The 24,475-nt window shown below is 42.9% G+C and overlaps 2 protein-coding genes across 35 annotated transcripts in view; one reads left to right on the top strand and one right to left on the bottom strand.

Annotated features, from left to right (window-relative positions):
• Positions 1 to 20,881, bottom strand: part of YARS1 (tyrosyl-tRNA synthetase 1) — a 32,306-nt gene extending 11,425 nt beyond the window's left edge. The window contains exons 1-6 of the mRNA XM_069578638.1: positions 20,600 to 20,881; positions 19,833 to 20,463; positions 15,274 to 15,420; positions 14,972 to 15,147; positions 7,234 to 7,363; positions 4,283 to 4,363 (exon numbers count right to left, since the gene is read on the bottom strand). Of these exons, the coding sequence (XP_069434739.1) occupies positions 4,283 to 4,363; positions 7,234 to 7,363; positions 14,972 to 15,147; positions 15,274 to 15,420; positions 19,833 to 19,889 (591 nt within the window). The 5' untranslated portion in view covers positions 19,890 to 20,463; positions 20,600 to 20,881. The remainder of the gene's footprint in view (positions 1 to 4,282; positions 4,364 to 7,233; positions 7,364 to 14,971; positions 15,148 to 15,273; positions 15,421 to 19,832; positions 20,464 to 20,599) is intronic.
• Positions 20,134 to 24,475, top strand: part of S100PBP (S100P binding protein) — a 33,472-nt gene continuing 29,130 nt past the window's right edge. For 4 of the 34 annotated variants that reach the window (XM_069578673.1, XM_069578651.1, XM_069578666.1 and 1 more), the window contains exon 1: positions 20,330 to 20,493. The gene's annotated coding sequence lies outside the window, so the exon portion shown is untranslated. Of the gene's footprint in view, positions 20,494 to 22,770; positions 23,426 to 24,475 lie in introns of those variants that run through there. The other 30 variants (XM_069578650.1, XM_069578642.1, XM_069578646.1 and 27 more) reach the window with 26 other exon arrangements.

The following is a 24,475-nucleotide window of genomic DNA, read 5'->3' as shown; positions in this document are numbered from 1 at the left end:
CGGGTTCACGGGCTTCAGCAGTTGCAGTGCATGGGCTCAGGGGTTGTGGCTCACAGACTTAGTTGCTCCACGGCATATGGGACCTTCCCAGACCAGGGATCAAACCAGTGTCCCTTGTGTTACAAGACAGATTCTTAACCACTGCACCACCAGGGAAGCCCCTCCATTGCTTCCTTAACTGAATCACAACTGTGCCAGAATTCAGAGAGACATAGGGAAGCCCAGCAGAGAACAGGCTCTGGGAGGTTGGAGACTTGAGCAAATTTTAGGGGCTGCACAGTGCTGGGGAGACAGAAGTTGAAGTTTAGGTTCAATCAAAGCACAGAGGGCTTTGTGAAAACCCTGAGGTTTCATTTCAGTTTGAGACCCCAGAAAGGCCACATCCTAAGATAAGGTTTACCTCACAGGAGTAAGGTAGACCTATTCTACAAAGCCTAAAATCCACCCTTGACAGGATCAAAGTGATGAGTCAGTAATTTAATAGCCTACAGAAAACACAGCACTGAGAGCAGCCACAGCATATTTACGGTGTCCCTGATACAATAAAAAAGTACAAGAAACGGGAAGCAGAAAAAAAGTGACTGACAGACAAGAGGAAACAGGCAATAAACAGACACAGAAACAATGCAGATACTAGAACAAGCAGATCAGGATGTCAGAATAACTGTAATTGGTGTATTAAAAGAAATAAAGGAAAAGATGAATGAAATGGATAAAAGATGGAGAAATATAAAAAAGAACTGGCATCTATTAAAAAAAACACAAACAAATGGAAGTTCTAAAATGGCACAGTACAATAGTGGATGGATTCAACAAAAGACAGGATTAATGAACATGAAGAAAAGTCAACAGGTAATATTCAACTAAAACACAGAGGAACAAAAAAGGGGATACAAGTTCAGAGTTAGATCTCTGGATGGAAAACCAATGTCCCGCATGCCCCGGGGCATAACTACTGAGCCCACCTACCACAGCAAAGATCCACATGTTTAAACTGAGACCCAGTGTGCGTGTGTGCATGCTTAGTCACTGCAGTCATGTTCAACTCTTTCCAACCCTATGGACTGTAGCTTGCCAGGCTCTGCCCTCAGTCCATGGGATTCTCCAGGCAAGAGTACTGAAGTGGGCTGCCATGCCCTCCTCCAGGGAAACTTCCTGACCCAGGGACTGAACCTGCATCTTCTGTATTACAGGCAGATTCTTTACTGCTGAGCCACCAGGGAAGCCCACAAGACCCAATATAGCCAAATAAATAAATATTCTTTAAAAACCTACCAAACAACAAAAAAAGACATTAAAAAAAAAAAAAAAGATGTTCTCAGATAAAAAGAAAGCTGTTAAGAACTCCTTACTGACACCTGCATTGCAGACACAAAACACAAAGGAAGCTTCAGGCTGAAGGAAACTGATCTTGGATGGAAGCACAAAACTGAAAGAAGGAATCAACAGTATCAGAAAGGGTGGTGGTGGTTGTTTGGTCGCTAAGTCATGTCTGACTTTCAAGACCCCAAGGACTGTAGCCCATCATGCGCCTCTGTTCATGGGACTTCCCAGGCAAGAATACTGAAGAGGGTTGGCATTTCCTTCTCCAGGGGATCTTCCTGACCCAGGGATCAAGCCAGCGTCTCCTGCATTGGCAGGTGGGTTCTTTACCTGGCTAAGCCACCAGGGAAGCCCATCAGGAAGGGTAAGCGGTGGTAAATATACATGAAAATTGACTGCTTAGAAAACCATTATAAACAGGTCTTTGGGATTTAAAATATACGTAAAACTAAAATATATGACAACAGCACAAAGGGCAGGAGGGCATTAAATAAAGTAAAACTGTTGTAGGTTCTTGCATTGTTGGGAAGTGGTAAAAACATCTAACTATTATGAATTACAAAGACATGCAATCTCTAGGACAGGGCTGGGCAAAACTTTTCTGTAAAAGGTCAGATAGTAAATATTTTAGGCTTGCTGGGTGATATATAGTCTCTATTGCATATCTTTTCTCATTTTTTTTTACAACCCTAAGAAAAAATACAAAAACCATTCTTAAAGCTTCTAAGTCATACAAAAACAGGCCATCAGCTGTATCTCTATTAGAATAATAAAAGGTTCAATTAAAAAGTAAGCCAACTATACTTCATAAAATATATATTAAAAATACATATATATTAAGAAAAAATAAAGTCAAGGAGAAAAAAAAATATTCTTAGAGAAAATATATATTTGTATACACACACACACACACATCTATTTTTTACATGGCTGACTTCTAACAATATGCTAATTTATTTTGTGTGTGTGTGTATATATATGCATGCCGCTGCTGCTGCTGCTGCTGCTAAGTTGCTTCAGTTGTTTCCAACTCTTTGTGACTCCATGGCCTGTAGCCCGCCAGGCTCATCTGTCTATGGGATTCTCCAGGCAAGAAGACTGGAGTGGGCTTCCATGCCCTCCTCCAGGGGACTCTCTCTGTCTCTGTCTCTCTCTCTATATATACATATATATAATTTCTTTACAAGGATAAGACTTCTTGTTGTTTCTATGCTAAGTGCCTTGCATACTTACATATACTAGTTACTATAACACTGCTTTGTTTTGTATTTTGCTACAATTAAAACCCCTTTTTCTTCTTAAAAAAAATTTAAGAGATAAAATGGAATAGAAAATACCTCAATAATAGTCAAAACCTTACACTGTAAACATTTCCCCATTTATTAAATATATCTAAAAACCATTAAAAAATGTTATATAGGGACTTCCTTGGTGGTCCAGCGGCTGAGATAGTACACTCCCAATTCAGGATCAGGTTCACTCCCTAGTCAGGGAACTAGACCCCACATGCTGTAGCTAAGACCCAGTGCAGTCAAATAAATAAATTATTTTAAAAAATGTTACGTTATATCCCACTGGAGGATTTATCTTAATGTATTTAACTAATCCCTTGCCACTGAATACTAATTTATTTCTAAGTTGTGCTCTAAATTGTGGTGAGAGCGCTCAGTAGTGTCCGACTCTTTCCAACCTCATGGACTATAGCCCACCAAGCTCCTCTGTACATGGAATTGTCCAGGCAAGAATACTGGAGTGGGCTTTAAATTGATAACATGATAAATACTTCCATACAGAACTCAAGTTGCACTTTTATCTTTTTAATTAAAAAATTTTAGAATTCTGGCCACTCGGCGTGGCTTGCACGATCTCAGTTCCCCAACCAGGGATTAAACCTGGGCCCCAGCAGTGGAAGTGCCAAATCCTAATCACCAGGGAACTCCCAAGCTATACATTGCCCCCCTCTCCCTACTCCAACCAAGTTGCACTTTAAAAATTATTTCCTGAGGACCCATTTGTGTAATTATTATTAGGACAAAGTGTAGAAACATTTCAGAGGCATCAAATCACCCATCAGGAATTTACATTTTCACTGGCAGTATTTTCTGTACTCCCTTGCCAACATGAGGTTTTGAGAAGCTTTCAAAAATACCAACCACTTCTCAAAAGCCCTTTTCAACTTATTCAAGTTATTTCCCAGAAAAGAACTATTAGGGGTTTGTGCTGATTTCCTCTTCTAAACCCTGTTAAACCTCATTGCAGAGAGGAGTGGTTTATGTAAGATTCAGCGAAATATGGACCAAATGCTCTGGGAAAGAACAATAGTTCTATCTGGTGGTGCCTTTCCCTGGAAACGAGCTATTAGGCAAGAAGCAAAAAAAAAAAAAAAAAAAAAAATGGGGGGGTGTGTGGTGAATAAAAGAAGAAGAAAATCCAACAGGCCTGAGGGCAGCTTCTTGGCGGCAGCAAGAGTATAGGCTTTTTAGTCAGACAGACCTGAATGCTAGTTCCTGCTCAGTCACTAACTGTGTGATACTGGACAGCTTTTTTATTCTCTGTGCTCAGTTTTCTTATCTGCAAAATAAGGAGAATAATACCTACCATACCATATGATTGTGGGGACTGGCACATCCAAGAAACTCTAATGTGCACTTCTCTGGTGTTCCAGAGGTTAAGAATTTGCCTTCCAATGCGGCAGGTGGGTTTGATCCCTAATTGGGAAACCAAGATCCCACATGCTGCAGGGCAAATAAGCCTGTGAGATGCAACCACTGAGCCCACATGCCACAACCAGAGAGCCCGCGTGCTCTGGAGCCTGCACACTGCAACGAAGATCCCACAAGCTACAGCTGAGACCCGACCCAGATAAAAACATAAAACAAAATAAAGAGAAACACAGAAAGAAACTCTAATGTATACCTCTGCGACTCAAAAGAAAAAAGACAAGAAAGAGGACGCTAACCTTCTCCGCAAAGGTGAAAATCTTTCTCTGATCAACGCCTCCAAACTGGGCATCCACTTTCAAATATTCTTCATCCAAGGCCTGTGGGAAGAAACACACGAGCATGAACTCCTACTGTATTTCTTCTACATGGGTCTAAGAAATCAGAAACTTTTGAAAACCATTAGAATTTTCAGAAAGTAAACCAGGAAGCAAATAAACAGCCCTCAGTCTTCCTGCTGGCTTCAAGAGCTGGACACACATTTGCTGAGTGCCTGCTGTGAACTCCGACTCCATGTGGATACTATAGGGTAAAAAAATAAGAGTCTCTGCTCTCAGGAAGCTCACGATCCTATAGGGAAGGGAAGGAAAGGAAAAAGACAAAACTATATAAAAGACGCTTACTCTTTGGAAGGAAAGTTATGGCCAACCTAGACAGCATATTGAAAATCAGAGACATTACTTTGCCAACAAAGGTCCGTCTAGTCAAGGCTATGGTTTTTACAGTGGTCACGTATGGATGTGAGAGCTGGAATGTGAAGAAAGCTGAGCGCCGAAGAATTGATGCTTTTGAACTATGGTGTTGGAGAAGACTCTTGAGAGTCCCTCGGACTGCAAGGAGAGCCAACCAGTCCATTCTAAAGGAGATCAGCCGTGGGTGTTCTTTGGAAGGAATGATGCTAAAGCTGAAACTCCAGTACTTTGGCCACCTCATGTGAAGAACTGACTCACTGGAAAAGACTCTGATGCTGGGAGGGATTGGGGGCAGGAGGAAAAGGGGACAACAGAGGATGAGATGGCTGGATGGCATCACCGACTCGATGGACCTGAGTTTGAGTGTACTCTGGGAGTTGGTGATGGACAGGGAGGCCTGGAGTGCTGTGATTCATGGGGTCGCAAAGAGTCGGACACGACTGAGCAACTGAACTGAACTGATACTCACATCAAAGGTACCCAATTAATGAGGCAGCCTGCAACAAGTGTCAAATAACTGGCATTAAGAAGCAAGTGCTGTGAGAACGCAGAAAAAAGGGCTAAGACTGAATTAGTAAATAAACAGTTACTATCATTTATTACATGCCAGGCCTAGTGCCAACCCTGTGGATGTGAGTCAGAACGAGACCCATATTCTGCCTTCATGAAATCAATTAACTAGCTGGGGGGAAAGACACATAAACAGGTCATTTCAATACAGCATGCCAAGGGCTAACTTACATGTTCATTTAAGGAACATGTTAACACTAAGAAATGTTTATCTCTATCTGTTCAGCCTAGTGGTGGTGAAGGCTTCCTAGAATCAGACTGTGGGCTGAGATTGTTTCTGAAGAACATATAGATGTTTTTCACCAAGGAGAGGAAACAGAATGTGAAAGGCACAGGGGTGTGAAATATTTAGGGAAACTATGACTAAGTCAGTCTGAAAAAGCATAAACTCCAAGGCATGTGGGAAGTGGTGAGTGATGAGGTTAGAGAAGTTGGTCAGGACACTGAATGTCATGTGAGGCTATCTAGCATCATCCTGGCCACTGAATGATTTTAAGGAGAGAAGAAGCACAATTCATGCACTACAGAAAATCACACCAGTGAGACGGCAGAGTGTAGAGCTGTGGCCTGAGGGCTGGAGACAAAGAACAGCTAGAAAGCTGCCGTGAGAGTCCAGGTAAGAAATAACAATGAACAAAGTTGGCGAGGGGGCTTCCCTTGTGGCTCAGCTGATAAAGAATCCGCCTGCAACACAGGAGACCTGGGTTTGATCCCTGGGTTGGGAAGATCCCCTGGAGAAGGGAAAGGCTATCTACTTCAGTATTCTGCCCTGGAGAATTCCATGGGCTGTATAGTCCACAGAGTCGCAAAGAGTCAGACACGACGGACTGACTTTCACTTTCAAGTTGGTGGGGATGTAGAGCAAGAATGAATTCAGGAGATTTTTAAGAAGTAGGATTAATAAAATTTAGTGTCCGATTGGATGTGGGGGGAAGAGGAAGGAGAGGAAGAGAAAGGTAAGCAAACAGGACGCAAAACAGCACTGTCTAACAGAACTTTTGGTGAGGGTGAATATGTTCCACACCTGTGCTGTCCAACAGGTTAGCCTCTAGCCACATGTGGCTTGTGAGCAACCTAAAATATAGCCAGTAGAGCTGGAAAACTAGAATTTTAATTACTTCAGTAGCCACATATGACTATGACAAGAGGCCACCGTAACGGACAGTACAGATCAAAGAGTTCCTGAACAAGAGAAGACTTGATTTTCTTTCAAGTCTAAAAAAAATTATTTATTTTTAAAATTTTAATGTATTTCATTAAAGTTTAGTTGGTTTACAATGTATATTAGTTTCTGACATATAGCAAAGTGATTCTGTTTTACGTATATATACATATATTCTTTCTCAGATTCTTTTCCATTATAGTTTATTACTAGATATTGAATATAGTTCCCTGGGCTAGAGTAGGACCTCGTTTATTTTATATACAGTAGTTTGTATGACTTGATTTTCTTATATCAAACGTTAGAGAAATATATAAGGGAAAAGAAAAGTCTATCGACATTTTCATCCTACCTTCCTGAGCTAATAACCAGTATCAATAGCTTGGTTTGAATTTTTCCATGTTTTCTCCATGCTCATACAAAAATGCACACACATGAAATATGATGTGTTTGTTTTGCTTAATGGGAAACAAGATCATGCCTAAAATTTCTTTTCACTCATCACTCTGAAATTAATGTTCTTCAATTAAGGGATCGTGATTACTGTAAAGAAGCTATGTGAGATGACAAGCGTTTTAAAGGACAGAGAGGTAGGGGAAAAAGAGTGGTCCAGAAGTCTGGGGGAGGGGCTGTGGGGGGAAGGAAGGCCTCCGGCAAGGTGAAGGAACAGCCAGGACACTGGTCTAACTGGGGCTGAGAGAGAGGTTTATGACTAGTAGTTGGGATCAGAGCAGAAAAGTCATAGGTGACTCCATCCCTCCCATACCTGCAGCCCCGGGTACAGCAGGCCACTCAGCAGAGGGTGCTCCACTTGCTTCACCACCTCGGCTCCAGCTTTCTTGGCATCGTGCTGTGTGACCACGGAAGAGAGGCGGTAGACATCCAGCGTGTACTCTCTGAGAGGAGACAAGAGGAGACAGCTCGAAGACGGGGCCCAGGTCTCAATGCAACCCTAAAAGTGTGTTGCTAATTCACTCTCCTGATCTTAAGACATTCAGAAAGAATCAGTTCAGTTCAGTCGCTCAGTCGTGTCTGACTCTCTGCGACCCCGTGGACTGCAGCACGCCAGGCTTCCCTGTCCTTCAACAACTCCCGGAGCTTGCTCAAACTCAAGTCCATCGCGTCGGTGATGCCATCCGACCATCTCTGCCTGCTAGTTTCTAAATGTAAGCAGTCCATCCTCTCCTGAAAATACGACTTAATTTTTATATTTTTCCTTTTTAAAAATGGATTTAAATTAATCTTTAATCTTTCTCTTTGCTTAAGTCCTAAAACAGGGCTTCTCCGCCATACCCCTCTACTTTCTTCTTCTGGATGCCTACTAAATAAACGCCAGAATTTCTCAGTCTATCGTCATGTCTTTTTTTTTTCTTTAAACTTAAATACATGTAAGGAATAATGAACAATATTATGACTAGACTGCCCATCACTCAGTTTAAGAAAAGGGACCTAGGGAATTCCTTGGTGGTCCAGTGGTTAAGACTCCACACTTCCAGGTTAAGACTCCACAACCAGGTTCTATCCCTGGTTGAGGAACTTAGATCCCACATGTATAGCCGAAAAAAAAAAAAAAAAGGCTTAATTACTTCTCAGGCTCCTGTGCACTCCTCCACAATCCTTCTTCCTTCTCCAGAGTAACCATTAGCCTGAACTTTTGTATTTCTGTCCTGTTTTATAGTATGTTTGTATCTCTAAACAATGTGCTATAAATATTCTTACATATGTATCCTGGTACGTATGTGCAAGTTCCTTTATATATGCTTAGGAGTAGAATTTCCGTGTGACAAGGGATTTGCATCTTGAACTTCAGTTCAAGATAATGTCAAACTATTTTCCAAAGTGGCTTTTAATCCATTTTATTACTTAATAAATTTTGCCATTAAAATATTATTTATTTATATTAAAAAATTACTTATTTCTGGTTGCACTGGGTCTTTGTTGCCGCTTGTGGGCTTTCCCTAGTGGAGCGCAGGCTGCTCATTGCAGTGGTTTTTCTTGTTGCAACTTGCGGGTTCTAGGGTGCTTGGGTTTCAGTACTCGTGGCTCAAGGGCCCTAGAGTGTGCAGGCTCAGTAGTCATGGTGCATAGGCTTAGACGCCCCGAGGCGTGTGGAATCTTCCTGGACCAGGGATCAAGCTCATGTCCTCTGCATTGGCAGCTAGACACTTAACCACTGGAGTACAAGCGAAGCCCAATTTTTGACAACTGGTTTTGCAGTTTTTGACATATAATACTCCTTTGCCACTTATATATGTTATAAATATCTTCTCCTAGTAGGTGGCTTGTCTTTTTATCTTACTTTTGATGTAGTGGAGGTTTTGATTGTAGGAAAGGTGAATCCATCAATCTTTTCCTGTGATTTGTGTTTTTGGTATGTCTTGTTTAATTCTCCCTAACCCACAATCAGAGGACAGTCTTACTCTATGTAGTCTTTTAAATGTTTTATAATTTGGCCTTAACAGCTAAATCTTTAACCCACTTGGAATGAAGGGATCATTTTCTCCCCCAATATGGATAGCTAAAAATCTCTGCATCATTTTTTTCTTAAAAAGTTTATTCTTGCTCTGCTGACCTGTACTTCCAGCTCTGTCACATATCAAGTTTCCATATTTGTGAGGATCTATTTCTGAACACTCTTTCAGTTGTTTATGTTTATTCTGTTCCAGTTGTTTATCCTATCTCCATGCTATATAAATGACAAAGGACTTGGCATCTAGAAAACACAAGGAACTTTATAAAAAAAAGAGAAAAAAAAATGGGCCAGGACACTTGCATAGACACTTGACGGACAGAAAAGGAAATACAAATGGCAAACAAAAACTTGAAAATAATTTTTTTCAATAAATATTTTCAGATATTTTGCCCTTACACTTGAATGATGGTTTGTGTAGGTACAGATTTTTAGGATGGAAATTCCTTTCCTTCAGAATTTTAATGGCTCTGTTTCATCCCCTTTTAGTTTTCAGTGTTCCTTTGGAGAAGTGCAGAACCATTATGATTGCTGTTATTTTGTATGTGACTTTTGTCTCTTTGGAAATCTGCATATATTTTTTTGTTCCCAGTGCTTTAAAATTTCAAAATACGGCCCTTCAGTGTAGGTTTATTTTTATTCATTGTATCAGGCACTCAATGAGCCCTTTCAGTCTGGAAATTCATGTCTTTTAATTGTCCTTACATGGTTTCATCAACGACTTCCTTCCCTCTGACTTGGTTTTTCGTTTAAATATTGTGCCTCTTGGCTCTAGTTTTACCTTTCCCTTTTTTCCCACTGTGGTCTGTGAGGCCACGAAAACTACAATTCAAGTACATACAATTCAAGGAGTTTCCTCAAGGTACGTGTAATCTTCAGTGTTCCTCTTATCATCTTTTATAGATTTTAAGACATTTATTTAAACATTTAGCACCTCTGAAACCTAGATGACTATTAAAAATTAAGGTACATTAGATTAATCAGCAGCATTTAAAATACATCTTAGATTAACTGAATATAAACCTCTTTGTACTCCTACTTTCACTTGGTTCCCGGCCACTGAGTACTCCTGACCACTGAGTATTCTCGACTGAGTTGAACACGTGTGTTTGTTGCTCAGCTGTGTCTCTCTGAGACACCATGGACTGACTGAATACCAGAGTTGGGGCTTCCCAGGTGGCGCTAGTGGTAAAGAACCTGCCTGCTAAAGCAGGAGACCCAGGTTCGATCCCTGGGTTGGGAAGATCCCCTGGAGAAGGAAATGGCAACCTGCTGCAATATTCTTGCCTGGAGAATCCCATGGAGGTAGGAGCCTGGCTACAGTCCATGGGGTTGAAAACAGTCGAACACGACTGAAGTGACTTTGCACACACACACGCATGCACGTCTCTTGTTACCAGATTAAACTGTGATTAAAAAAAAGAATCCTGGGTAGCCATTCCCTTTTCCAGGGGAATCTTCCCAACCCAGGGATTGAATCCGGGTCTCCTGCCTTGCAGGCAGATTTTTTAATTGTCTGAGCCACGAGGGAAGCCCATATTTGAGCAATTAGAAGCCTTAAGAAATATCTTATCTAGCATTAAAAAAAACACTTTTCAGCAGGAAGGTTGATCAGAGTACCTAGTCTGTCAGATTGCTGGAAACAAAAATTCTTATCTATAACTTAAGCATGCTTAAAGCTTTTTTGTTTATCTCTGAGCTGCATTCTAGGTGAATTTTCTAGTACAGGCAGACCTCATTTTACTGTACTTCACTTTATCGTGCCTCAGATACGGTATTTGTTAAAAATTGAAGGGTTTCCTCTGTGGCAACCGTTCTGTGCATGAAGCAAGTCTATTGGTGCCATTTTTCCAACAGTGTTTGTTCCTTTCATGTCTGTGTCGCATTTTGGTTAACTCTTGCTATATTTCAAACTTCTTCATTATTGTCATACGTGATCTTTCATGTTATAGGCATATCTTGGGGATACTGTGGGTTCAGTTCCAGATGACCACAAGTCAGTTATATAAAGTTTTGGTTCCCTAGTGCATATTGAAAAGCAGAGACATTACTTGGCCAACAAAGGTCCGTCTAGTCAAGGCTATGGTTTTTCCAGTGGTCATGTATGGATGCGAGAGTTGGACTGTGAAGAAAGCTGAGCATTGAAGAATTGATGCTTTTGAACTGTGGTGTTGGAGAAGACTCTTGAGAGTCCCTTGGACTGCAAGGAGATCCAACCAGTCCATTCTAAAGGAGATCAGCCCTGGGTGTTCTTTGGAAGGAATGATGCTAAAGCTGAAACTCCAATGCTTTGGCCACCTCATGTGAAGAGTTGACTCATTGGAAAAGACTCTGATGCTGGGAGGGATTGGGGGCAGGAGGTAAAGGGGAAGACAGAGGAAGAGATGGCTGGATGGCATCACCAACCCGATGGACTGAATTTGAGTGAACTCTGGGAGTTGGTGATGGACAGGGAGGCCTGGCGTGCTGTGATTCCTGGGGTCACAAAGAGTCGGACACGACTGAGCAACTGAACTGAACTGAACTGAGTGCATATTCAAGTTATATTTATACTATGCTGACGGAGGAGCCTAGTAGGCTGCAGTCCATGGGGTCACTAAGAGTCGGACACGACTAAGCGACTTCACTTTCACTTTTCATTTTCATGCACTGGAGAAGACAATGGCAACCCACTCCAGTGTTCTTGCCTGGAGAATCCCAGAGACGGGGGAGCCTGGTGGGCTGCCGTCTATGGGGTCGCACAGAGTCGGACACGACGGAAGCGACTTAGCAGCAGCAGCATTCTATTAAGTGTGCAATAGCATTATGCCTAAAAACTCTACATACCTGAAAAATAAAATGTACATGCCTTAGTAAATACCTGCTAAAAAATGCTAACCATCATCTGAGCCTTCATCAAACTATAATATTTTTGCGATAGTAACAGCAATAGGGGTTTTGCTAACTTCAAACTTCATGAGGTTTAAGAGAAAAGAAGCCATAACATTAAAGTGCAAGGTGAAGAAGCAGGTGCTGATACAGAAGCTGCAGCAAGTCACCTAGAAGACCTAGATAAGAAAATTAATGAAGGTGCCTCCATCAAACAACAGGTTTTCAGCGTAGACAAAACACCTGATATTGGAAGAACATGCCATCTAGGACTTTTATAGCTAGAGAAAAGTCAGTGCCAGACTGCAAAGCTTCAAGGACAAGCTGACTGTCTTGTCAGGGGGGATACAGCTAGCAACTTTACGTTGAAGCTAGTGCTCATTCATCATTTCAAAAATCCAAGGCCCTTAAGAATTATGTTAAATCTATTTGTCTGTGCTCTATAAATGGAACAACAAAACCTGGATGAAAGCACATCTGTTTACAACATGGTTTACTGAATATTTTAAGCCCACACCATCCTTATGGCAGAAAGTGAAGACGAACTGAAGACCTTCTTGATGAAGGTGAAAGAGGAGAGTAAAAAAGCTGGCTTAAAACTCAACATTCAAAAAACCAAGGTCATGGCATCCGGTCCCACCATTTCATGGCAAATGGGGAGATAATGACGGACTTTATCTTCTTGGGCTCCAAAATCACTGCAGATGGTGACTGCAGCCATGAAATTGAAAGACGCTTGCTCCTTGGAAGAAAAGCTATGGCGAACCTAGGCAGCATATTAAAAAGCATGGACGTTATTTTGTAGACAAAGGTCTGTATGGTCAAAGCCATGGTTTTTCCAATAGTCATGTATGGATGTGAGAGCTGGACCATAAAGAAGGCTGGGCTCTGAAGAATTGAGGCTTTTGAACTGTGGTGTTGGAGAAGACTCTTGAGAGTCCCTTGGACTGCAAGGAGATCAAACCAGTCAAGCCTAAAGGAAATCAGTCCTGAATACTCACTGGAAGGACTGATGCTGAAGCTGAAGCTCCATTCTTTGGCCACCTGATGTGAAGAACTAGGACAGACTGACGCAGGAGGAGCAGGGGACGACAGAAGACGAGATAGCTGGATGGTAGGATGGTATCACCGATTCAATGGACATGAGTTTGAGCAAGCTCTGGGAGATGGTGAAGGAGAGGGAAGCCTGGCATGCTGCATGGGGTCACATGCTCCGTGGGGTCACAAAGAGTGGGACACAAATGAACAACAACAACTCAGAAAAAGATTCTTTTCAAAACATTACTGCTTATTGACAATACATCTGGTCATCCAAGAGCTCTGACTGAGGTGTACCATGAGATTGACGTTATTTTCATGCCTGCTAACACAATATCCATTCTGCAGTCTGTGGCTCAAACAGTAATTTCAACATTAAAGTCTCATAATTTTAGAAATGCAACAAAATTTGTCATTCATGGGAAGTGGGCAAAATATCAACATTACAAGGATTTGGAAGAAATTGCTTCCAATTTTCACAGGTGGAAGTGAAGGGTTCAAAACTTTAGTAAAGGAAGTAACTGTAGATATAATGGAAAGAGCAAGAGAACTAGAATTAGAAGTGCCCAAACTGCTGCAATCTCATGATAAAACTTAAATGGACGAGGAGTTGCTTTTTATGGATGAGCAGAGAAAGTGGATTCTTGAGATAGAAACTATTCCTGGTGGAGATGCAATGGAGACTGTTGAAAAGACAACCAAAGATTTAGAATATTATATCAACTTAGTTGATAAAGCAGTGGCAGGGTTCGAGAGGACTAATTCCGACTTTGAAAGAAGTTCTACTGTGGGTAAAATGCTATCACAAGGCATCACAAATCACAGAGAAATTGTTTGTGAAAGAGTTAATTGATGTGACAAACTCCACTGCTGTCTTAAGAAATTGCCGCAGTCATCCCAACCTTTGGCAACCACCACCCTGATCGGTTGCCAGTCATCAACACTGAGGAGAGACCCTCTACCAGCAAAAAGATTATGACTCACCAAGGGCTCAGATGATGGTTAGCATTTTTTAACAACACAGTATTTTTAAATTAAGGCACACACACTGCTTTTTTAGACATAATGCTATTGCACACTTAACACAACTTTTACTTACTTATTATTTTTGTCCACACTTAGTTGCAGCATTCAGAACTTCCCTGACCAGGGATCAAACCCAAGCCCCCTGTAGTGGAAGCAGGGAGTATTAACCGCTGGACCACCAGGGAAGTCCAACACATATTTTCACTTATTTTTATATGCACTAGGAAATCAAAATATTCATGCGACTCACTTTACTGTGACATTCCCTTTATTGAGGTGGTCTAGAACCAAACCTGCAATATCTCTGAGGTATACGCTTTATTTAAAACTCTTAAGCAATAGATCTGAGTTCACATCATGGCCCTTACACTTACTAGCTTGCATGAACTTGGTAAAGTCAAATCTGAATCCATTTCCTTATCTATGAAATAGGATAGAACAATGCTTACCTTTTAAAAAGTTGGTCTAAGGGTTTAAATGTAAAAGTGACCTTTATAGAGATACATGGCTTATTTGAAAGAGGCAGTGGGCAGGGAGGATTACTTAGGAAACTGGAAGCTAAAAAATTAGGGCACAGGGAGTTTCCTGGTGGTTCAGTGGCTGAGACTCCGTAATCCCAATAGAGGGACCTGGGTTCAATTCCTGATCGGGGAACTGAATCCGGCATGCCACAACTAAAGATCCTGCATGCTGCAACTAAGACCTGGCAAAGCCTAATAAACAATTTTTTAAAAATTAGAGCAAAAAATTATATGAATGCTGATGTTACAAATATGATATTTTCTTTACATTTCTTTTATTACTATTTGCTGAATCTGGAAGGAGAAAGGGAGGCTGCCACTTTTCCATATGCTGTGAGGTCTCCTAGGCCAAGGACTTTGTTGTGGTGACTTTTATATTCCCAGCAAATAGTATGGTACCTAGGCATTTACTAGCCAGTAGATTTTTGATAGATGAATTAAAAGGACAAAGTATATACAATTTTTAATAGTTCTTAACAAGGAGAGCCCAATATCTTCGAATCCAAATTTAGAGTGCCCTGACTCCCCAGGCCTGTAACTAGCTAGAAGCACCAGACCCATGAGGAGGGTGGAGCACTTACTTGCTGAGCTGGTAATCAGTGCCTTTGATGAACCTGAGCTTCTCCAAGGGCACCCCAATGCTCTCCAGCATTGCCTTGATCACATTCTCATAATAGCTGGTTCGAAGTTCTAGAAGTTCCCACGGAGCCTTCATGTTATCCAGGTATGCGTGCAGGTCCGCAAACAGAATTGTTACCTGGACAGAAAAGATAAAGGGGTCACCAAAATGTGAATTTGTTCAAGTACCTCCAAACAAGCAAGTAAGTCTTTCTTTTGGCCATTGCTCAAGGGCAACTGCTCGGTTTATAATATTAGTTCTTACCTCACATCCTGCTTTCAGGAAGTCTGCGATCTTAGACATGGGCACAAAGTAAGCCACATGTGGCTTGCCTGTAGTTGCTGTCCCCCAGTAAACTTTAAGTTCCCGTTCCTTCAGTATCTCCTTCAGCTTCTCTTCCCCGAGAACCTCCTGTAGTGGAAGCAGAAGGGCTGCTTTAATGGCAGTGTCCCACCTCACTCAACCAATAACCTCAGGTTTGCAGATTATAACCCCCTAACAGCAGAAGGCAAAGAGGAACTAAAGAACCTCTTGATGAAGGTGAAAGAAGAGCGAAAACGCTGGCTTAAAACTCAACATTCAAAAAACGAAGATCATGGCATCCAGGCCCACTGCTGCTGCTGGGGCTAAGTCGCTTCAGTCGTCTGGTCCCACTACTTCATGGCGAATAGATGGGGAAAAAATGGAAAAAGTGACAGACTTTGTTTGATTGGGCTCCAAAATCACTGCAGTGACTGCAGCCATGAAATTAAAAGATGTTCCTTGGAAGAAAAGCTATGACAAACCTAGACTGCGTATTAAAAAGCAGAGACATCACTTCGCTGACATAGTCAAAGCTATGGCTTTTCCAGCAGTCATATACAAACATGAGAGTCAGACCGTAAGGAAGGCTGAGTACCGAAGAATTGAGGCTTTCAAACTGTGGTGCTAAAGACTCTTCAGAGTCCCTTATACAGCAATGAGATCCAGTCAATCCTAAAGGAAATCAATCCTGAGTATTCATTGGAAGGACTGATACCGAAACTCCAATCCTTTGCCACCTGATTCGAAGAGCCAATTCCTGGAAAAGACCCTGATGCTGGGAAAGACTGAGGGCAGGAGGAGAAGAGGGCGACAGAAGAGGAGATAGCTGGATGGCATCACTGACTCAAAGGACACAACTTTGAGCAAACTCTGGGAGATAGTGAAGACAGGGAAGCCTGGCATGCTGCAGTCTATGGGGTCCCAAAGAGTCAGACACAACTGAGTAACTGACCACCACCACCTGCTCATCCTTTATCCTGTGACAAGGAAAACAAAGGTATATTTCACTGAGAGTCCAGACTCAGAGCCAGCAGGGAGGTCTAGCCAGGCTCTCAGTGTTGAGTGAGAACCAAAGGAAGCTGGTGCTCTTACTAGTACCACTCTGGTGTAATGACAGTGACTTTAGGGAAATGGAGACTGTCCCTAACCCTATCTTCCCTCCAATTACCTTCAGCTCATGCTCCTTCCTTTCACAGCCAGTTTCTTGAAAGGTGTCTCTTCTGCTTTCCATTCCTTACCTCCCATTCCAGTCTGAATTCCACACAGCATCACACAACTGAAAATGCTCTTGCTAAGATCATAGATGGCCTCCAAGTTGCTGAATTGAATGAATACTTTTTAGTCCTCACTTCATGGAAATCTCTTTGGGTTTCCTCTATTTCACTCTTAGTTTTCCTCCTACTTCTCTGGCTTCTGTCCTTCAGATTTCTTTGCAGCTATTTGTCTTCCTAATTATTTAAATATTAGCAATCCTCGGGGCCTATCTCTTTCTACTTCACATTCTCCGTAACTGATCCTCTTCAGCTGCTTCAATTACTACCTATGAGCTGTGCTGTGTGCTGTGCTTAGTCGCTCAGTGTCCGACTCTTTGTGACCCCATGGACTGTAGCCCACCAAGCTCCTCTGTTCATTGGGATTCTCCAGGCAAGAATACTGGAGTGGATTGCCATGCCCTCCTCCAGGGGAATCGTCCCAACTCAGGTCTCCCTGCTGCTGCTAAGTCACTTCAGTCATGTCCGACTCTGTGCGACCCCACAGACGGCAGCCCACCAGGCTCCCCCGTTCCTGGGATTCTCCAGGCAAGAGTACTGGAGTGGGTTGCCATTGCCTCCTCCCAGGTCTCCCTAGTAACTACCAAATCTCCTGCTCACACCTATATAGAACATGTACTTGTTATCAACCCAGTTAATTCAATCACGTGTTCAAAATTAAACTCATGCTTTCACCTTTCTCCTTCACTTCCCAGGCATCTTTTTCATTTACAGTTTCACCCCTGGTGCAGTAAACGGTACTGAGTTGCAAAAGTTACTCTGAAACAGCTCTTAAGTCCTCCTACTTCTTTCCACCTTTACACAACCAACAAAGTCTTGGCCATCATTAGATCACACCAAGATAACTGTAATAGCTTAACAGGTCTCCCAAATCTACCCATTTTCTTTAATCCACACTGCAAAAGGAAGCCAGAGAGGTCTTCAGAACAAAATTCGATTAACTCATTAGCCATTTAAATAGTTTATTTAATAATTTCCTTTGCCCTAAGACAATATTAGAAAAATCCTAATAGGCTAGTGAAAGTTGCTCAGTCGTGTCCGACTCTTTGCGACTCCATGGACTGTATTCTCCAGGCCAGAATACTGGAGTGGTTAGCCTTTCCCTTCTCCAGGGGATATTCCCAACCCAGGGATTGAACCCAGGTCTCCCACACTGCAGGCAGATTCTTCACCTGCTGAGCCACAAGGGAAGCCCAATAGGCTAGTATACTGTGACAAGAGATTTTAGTGTTTCTTCAGGTGATGGTTTGGGAAAACTATTGGAAGCCATGAAAGACAAAAATTGTTTTGCTGGTTTGAATTTCTGTTAGCAGGACTTGTTAAAATCGTATGTTCCAAGATAGCTGGAGGCTGATCCTGCATCCTTCAAGCCCCTGACTATGTGGACACTTGGAGTTTTTACTACTCAAGGAAAGGTCATATCACTTAATCTTTAAAACCTGAGTAAATCAATGCTACTAGCTTTGTGTGTTATTTCTCCCTAACTTCTCCTTATGGAGAGAGGCTGGGAAACAACGAATCTGGCTAAGGCGAAGCATGCAAGAATCTCTGGTTAAGATGAAGTTATGAGAATGGGACTTCTCTGGTTCAGTGGTTAAGACTCCGTGCTTCCACTGCAAGGGACGCGGGTTCAAATATCTGGTTGGAAAAAATCCCATATGCTGTGTGGTGTGGACAAAAGAAAAGATCAAGTTATGAGTGAAAATAATTCAAAGGTCCATTAGCTGACAAACAGAGAAATAAAATGTAGTATATTCATATAAAAGTAGTATTAGTCGCTCAATTGTGTCCAACTCTTTGTGACCCCATGGACTGTAGCTTGCCAGGCACCTCTGTCCATGGAATTCTTCAGGCAAGAATACTGGAGTAGGTTGCCATTCCTTTCTCCAGGGGATCTTTCCGATCCAAGAATCCAACATATAATGGGATATTATTCAGCTGTAATAAGGAACAGAGTTCCGGTAAGTGTAACAACATGGATGAAACATGAAAACATTAAGCTTAGTGAAAGAAGTTAGACATAAAAGTCCACACATTGTGATTCCATTTATATGAAATGCCTAGAATAGGCAAATTAAAGACAGAAAGGAGATTAGTGGTTCCCTAGGTCTGGGGAGAAGTGAAGAATGAACAGTGATTAGTAATGAGAACAGGCTATTTTTGATGAAGAAAATGCTCTGGAATTAAATAATGATGGTAACTGAACACCATGTGACTACATCAAAACCCACTGACCCACACACTTTAAAAGGGTGGATTTTATGGTACATGAATTGTATCTTATAAAAAGAGAAAGGCAAGCTACTTCCTTCAGAATAAACCTCACTGTCAAACATTGCCAACAACACCCTCATGACCTGGTCCTTGCCTGCTCCTCCTAAATAAACTAGTAAGATGTACCATATGTCAGATCATGATCAGGTCTATGGAGAAAAAATAAGAGGCTGAGTAAGGGATGAGGCAGTTTTGGTGGCAGGGGTTTGTTATTTAAATAAAGGCCACAGATGATGTGACAACAGAGGCCTGAGAGAGTTGAGAGAATGAGCAATGTAAATATTTTCTAAGTGCTTGATCTGCAGTTTGCTTCCTCTACTCCAGCCAATTTAGCCTTCTCTCAGAACCACAGAGTTCTTTCTCCCCTCTGGCTCTTGACCTGGGTTCCCTCTACCTGATGCATTTTTAACTCCCATTATCCTGGTTAACTTTTACTACTGCAGTTTCTGGAACCAGCAAAACGTAGCTGAAGTGAAGAGGTGATCCGTATCCCTAAGGGCAGTTTAGAGGTTATTTCTCAGCCTTCCCTGAACACTCTCCGCAGCCTTCCTCCTAACTTCCTTTCAATAAAGATCTCCGCGTAAAGCACCTTTCAGTACTAGTTTCGACTTAATTAAATGTCAGGATCCTGGGTCCTTGCAAACGTCTGATTTCCTCCAGACATGCTCTGGAAGGGTAGGATCCTGACGTACCCCACAGCACCTTAGCACCGCGACCGGCACATAATAGGATGGGTGGGGTGGATTCAAAGCCTGGCTCAACACAAGTAATGGCACACAGGAGGTGAGATTACTGTGATTTCTGTAGTAATGGATTGACTGACCGACCGGCAGCAAGGACTGCAATCTCTCTCAGAGCTGCCTCGGCGCGGAATCCCGGGTCCCATACACTTATGACCCCGTAAGAGGTGCTAAGGATCACTTGGACCTCCAGCCCCCAGTTCCCAACCGCTCACTTTCAATCCCGAGGCCCGACCTGCAGGTTCCGGGTGATAAGGTTTAGCTTCTCTTCAGGGCTCAGAGAATCCCCCATGGTTCTGTCGCTGCTGTCTCCAGCGGTTAGCCCGGCACCCGGGCCCCTTTCTCGGTCGCTGCCGCCGCCGCCGCCGCGTGCCGGAAACTGTCACGCGGGTCCAGGTTAGGTTGCATCAGCTGAACTCGTCGCTCGGCTTGATCCGCCTGCACCCTTCTCCTCCTACCAGCAGCCAGGAACAGCCAAGTGTCGAGCGGGTCGATGAGACGAAAAGGGGTGGAGCCCGTAGGTGGGGGTAGGCGGTGTGGGGGCGGGGTTTCGGCGCCTGCGCCGGGCGCAACCCTCTGAGAGGCGGGGCGGTTTCCTGCCAATCATTGCCTGTTTGCCCTCCCCCTGGCGCTGGTCCGGCAGCCTCGGGGTGGGGGAGGTCGGGGAGGGGGCGATAAGATGGCGCAGGGGGCGGAGTGAGGCGCAGTCGTTCGCCTAGGCTTTGGCCCGGCTTCCGGAGGTGAACAGCTGAGGGAGGAGCGGAGGTCGGCGAGCCTCGGCTGGGACGGGGAGGGGGGCGCCTGTTGCTTCTCAAGAGGGCCGCGCACGCCGTCCGCCCCGTTGAGGGGTTGAGGCCCTCACCCTGCTGGGAGAAGGGCTCGTTTTCGTTTCTGAGGTGATGGCGGCGGGAGGGGGTAGTGTCTGTGCCCCCTCCCCCCATTCACGTCGGCGGGCGATAGATGCCCCTCACCCTGCCCAGGCATAGGGTGCCGTCTGGTTACCCGAGAGGGGCGAACGACGTCCGTTTTCTGTTCCCGGTGGGGGTGGGGACTGGAGGTGGCGGTGGGGGTTGCCTCTGCCCCCTGCCCGAAGGCGGGGAGGGTGTTGCTAGGCAAAAAATCGCTGTCTTTCCGGCCGCGCCTTGCAGGCTGGTAGGCAGCGGTGAGAGGCTGGCTCGCCCCAGGGGAGAGCGGAGGTGTGGGACGGGCAGCCATCCGCAGGGTGAGGGCGTACCGCGCCGCTCTGCTGGGGGAAGAATGGGGAGCAAGCCCGGAGCTGCTCCCGCCTTCCGCGGAGAGGCGGGAACTCTTGGTCTTTCGGGAGGAGGGAAGTGCGAAGGCCCTGCCCGCAGGGCAGTGCAGTACGGCGGCTATAGAGCTTCTGAGGGAGAGCTGGGGGCGGCCAAGCCCTATCCTACATTGGGCGAACTGCGATCAAGCACTCAAGGATCGGAGGTGCCACCACTTCCTTCCAGGGCAGGAGAGCGGGCACCTGGCACCGCCGGGTGGGCCCGGGAGAGGAAGTGATTGAATTGCCCATCTGCTGCCCCAACCTGATTTCCAGTTTGATGGGTTTGTTAGAGGCTTCAAGCTTTAGCATCCTGTCTAAATCATTTAAAAAACATTTTCTTTTTAAAAAGAAACCTGTTGCCTCGGCTGAGTAGTATTTGGTTTCTGTGGGAGGAAAGTCCTGGCACCCTTATCTAAGTGAGCCGTTACCTAAAGCAGAGATTTGCAGCCCGAGTTGTTTTTCTTTCCTGCAGTGTCTACAGTTACCTCAAAGGGAGTTGAAGAATTCTTACAGATAATTGCAGTTCAGTTTAATTTGGCTTAAACTTTATGCCCGTTTCATGGAGTGATAAAGGCTACCGAGTGTCTTTAATGCTGTATGTCTTACACGTATTGCACATAGGAAAGGTTGGAAATCAAAGATCAATGGGTCTTTTGGAAATAATCCTTGCCCTTGGCCAAGCTGTCAGATCCAGCTTGGTAATGGTATTGGTTTTAGAACCTTGAAAGAGGGGTATGAGGTTGTGTTTGGTGTTGCAGTTTTAGTGGGCTGAATAAGGCTTTGTGTTTTAAGGCAATGGGTTTTCTTAGGTACGATAAAAATAGAAAGGGAGCTGGTTTCTGAGGTTGCAACCAGGTTAAAGAACAGAGCGAGGGGGTGGTAAGCTGAAGTGTGAAGAAGGGGGTGGACAGATGAGAGAGACATGGAAGGACAGAATAGGGTCACAGAGAATTAAGAGATAAATGGAAGATGGGAAATATATTTTTCTTTTAAAAATACGATTTTCATATTTTATTAAAACATTTTTTTTTGGTGGTAGCATGTGGGATCTTAAGTTTCCTAACCTGGGTTTGAACCCCGAGCCCCCTGCTTTGGCAGCATGGAGACTTAACCACTGGATTGCTGAGGAAGTCCCAGGATCTTCATATTTAAGATTATGACAAAGCAAGTGCCAGGAAAGACAGGTGATGGTAGAATGGCAGACAGGCAAATACTAAGGCTGTCTTTGTGGAACTTCACTTTATTATCTTTTACATTGTGCCTGTAGTATGCTAAGTGCTTTTGTAGTCATAATCTCATTTATAATTCTTAGAACGACCTTATGAGATAGGTACTATGATGGTCCCTATTTTACTTGAGGGGACATTTGAAACTTGAAAATGTAATCATTGTTTCCCCACTGGCTTCTTAATTTTGAAATGGTTTTATTATTAAGTATTTCAAGCATATAAAAGTTACAGTTACACCATATGACATAATAATGAATACTATTAAACCCCCACTCAGCTTTATTGTTTTAGGTCTTTTCCTGTTAGTGATTTTTAAAGAAATAAAACATTACAAAAAAAATTGAAGCTACTCATGGCCCTTTACCATTCCTCTTCCCTCCTTACCACCAGAGGTAATCACTCTCTTGAAATGGCATGCTTTTATGATTTTATAATATATCCATGTTTGTATCCATACACAGTTTATTGTTTCTTTAGCAAACTGCAAGAAAAAAAAAGATGGGAATCTGTAGATTAAAATACAAGATTTATCAGCCAGCTTTAATGTATGGACCTTACTTGGATACTGGTTTTTTTTTTTTAATATGACATTTTAAAAATAGCTGGAAATATGAACTGGATATTTTATGATAAGGAATTTTTGTTATTTACAGATGAAATCATGTGATGCCTGGGATTTGCTTCAAAATAATCTGGTAGAGGGGAAAGTGGATGGGGCAGGATTAGCAATGGGTTAATAGTCGTTGGGGCTGGGCGATGGGTATGTGGGTATTCATTATTACGTTGTTTTTGCATATATTTTCAATTATTATAAAAAAATTTAATGAGGTAATAAAATTGTAAAGAGAATGATTTGTGCAAGTTAAATATATGTTTATGGTATTGTTTTGCATGCTAAGAACATGCAAATTTAGAGCAAAGTTAGACCAATTGGAGCATCCTGTGAGGAAAGCTCAGAAGAGCTGGCTCTGTGCCTCTGGATGTCATGTGGCAAAGGAATTGATGCTTTCAGTGGCTATGGGGACTGTTGGTCCTGTGTGTGCATAGTAAAGTTAGCAAGTAATGATTTTTTTTTTTTCCATTGAGGTTTGACCACATTCACAGGTCATTTCTACATTCTTCTATTCCACTTGGGAAATCAAGCGGAGCCTGTGCATAATACAGTGGCTTAAATTATTTTTGCCAAGGGACCAAAAGCCCTCTTTGATGTCTGCATCCTTCATAGTACATTAGAGAGTGTACCGAATGTAGAAGATTGCTGTTTGCTGACTGGCTCTGGGCAAGTCTATCACAAGGATAGTAGAAAAGGCAAGAAAAAACATTGCCTTTGAAATTAGACTTGGGTTTGGATCCTTGTTCTAGCATATCAGCTCTGTATGCTTGGTACATTAAATGCCTCTGAACTTTAGTTTCCCAAGAGTGAAAATGTATTGACTTCTTCATTTGGTTAAGCAAGTGCTTGGACTAGACCCTTTGTTTTTTGTGTTTTTTTTGGCTGTATCGCACAATATGTAGGATCCCATGCTCCCTGCAGTGGAAGCGCAGAATCCTTAACCTAACTGGACTACCTGGGAATTCCCATGACTAGACTTTTGGAAGGAGTAGGAGAGTGGTGGTGGTGACTCAGAACTTCTCAGAAAATGGCTACTTAACCCCAGTGTCTGTCATACTTGGGCTTGACAAGCACAAACTTTATTAAGTAAAGGAAACATTTTTCTAAAGTAAACCTTTTTTCTGTTGCTGCCTAAAGAAATAACTTTACTCTATAACCCAGTCACGGGGCAGAGAAATTACTTTTTCCTTCGTAGAGACACCTGCTTCAGTGCTTAGAGTTTGTGTTCAGTCACTCAGTTGTGTCCAACTGTTTGTGGCCCCATGGCCTGTAGCCCACCAGGCTCCTCTTTTCATGAGATTTGCCAGTCAAGAATACTGGAGTGGGTTGCCATTTCCTACTCCAAGGGATTTTCCTGACTCAGGGACCTCCAACCAGCATCTCTCTCTTGCATCTCCTGCATAGGCAGGCAGATTCTTTACCCCTAGCGCCACCTGGGAAGCCTGGTGCCTAGAACTCTTCCATGATTGCTAAAAAATTGGTAAAATAAGATAAAAAGTTATAGCAATTCTTAAGTTTGACTATTTGACTATAACAGTTTAGTTTCTTTGATAAGACCTGTGTTATACAGTTACATGAGTTAGAGTTGTAAAATGTGTCTCACAGAGTGTAGTTTATAGTATAGGTGCTTAACAGTTTTTCCCTTTTTGTCCCATTTATCTCATTTCTAAGATGAGCAAGGCTTTTTTTTTTTTTAATTTTCCCTGTTTTATTGAGATATAATTCCCATATAACACTGTATTAGT

The sequence above is a fragment of the Ovis canadensis genome, chromosome 2 (assembly GCF_042477335.2).
Source record: "Ovis canadensis isolate MfBH-ARS-UI-01 breed Bighorn chromosome 2, ARS-UI_OviCan_v2, whole genome shotgun sequence".
NCBI lineage: Eukaryota > Metazoa > Chordata > Mammalia > Artiodactyla > Bovidae > Ovis > Ovis canadensis.
This window is presented reverse-complemented; position numbering and strand designations above follow the sequence as displayed.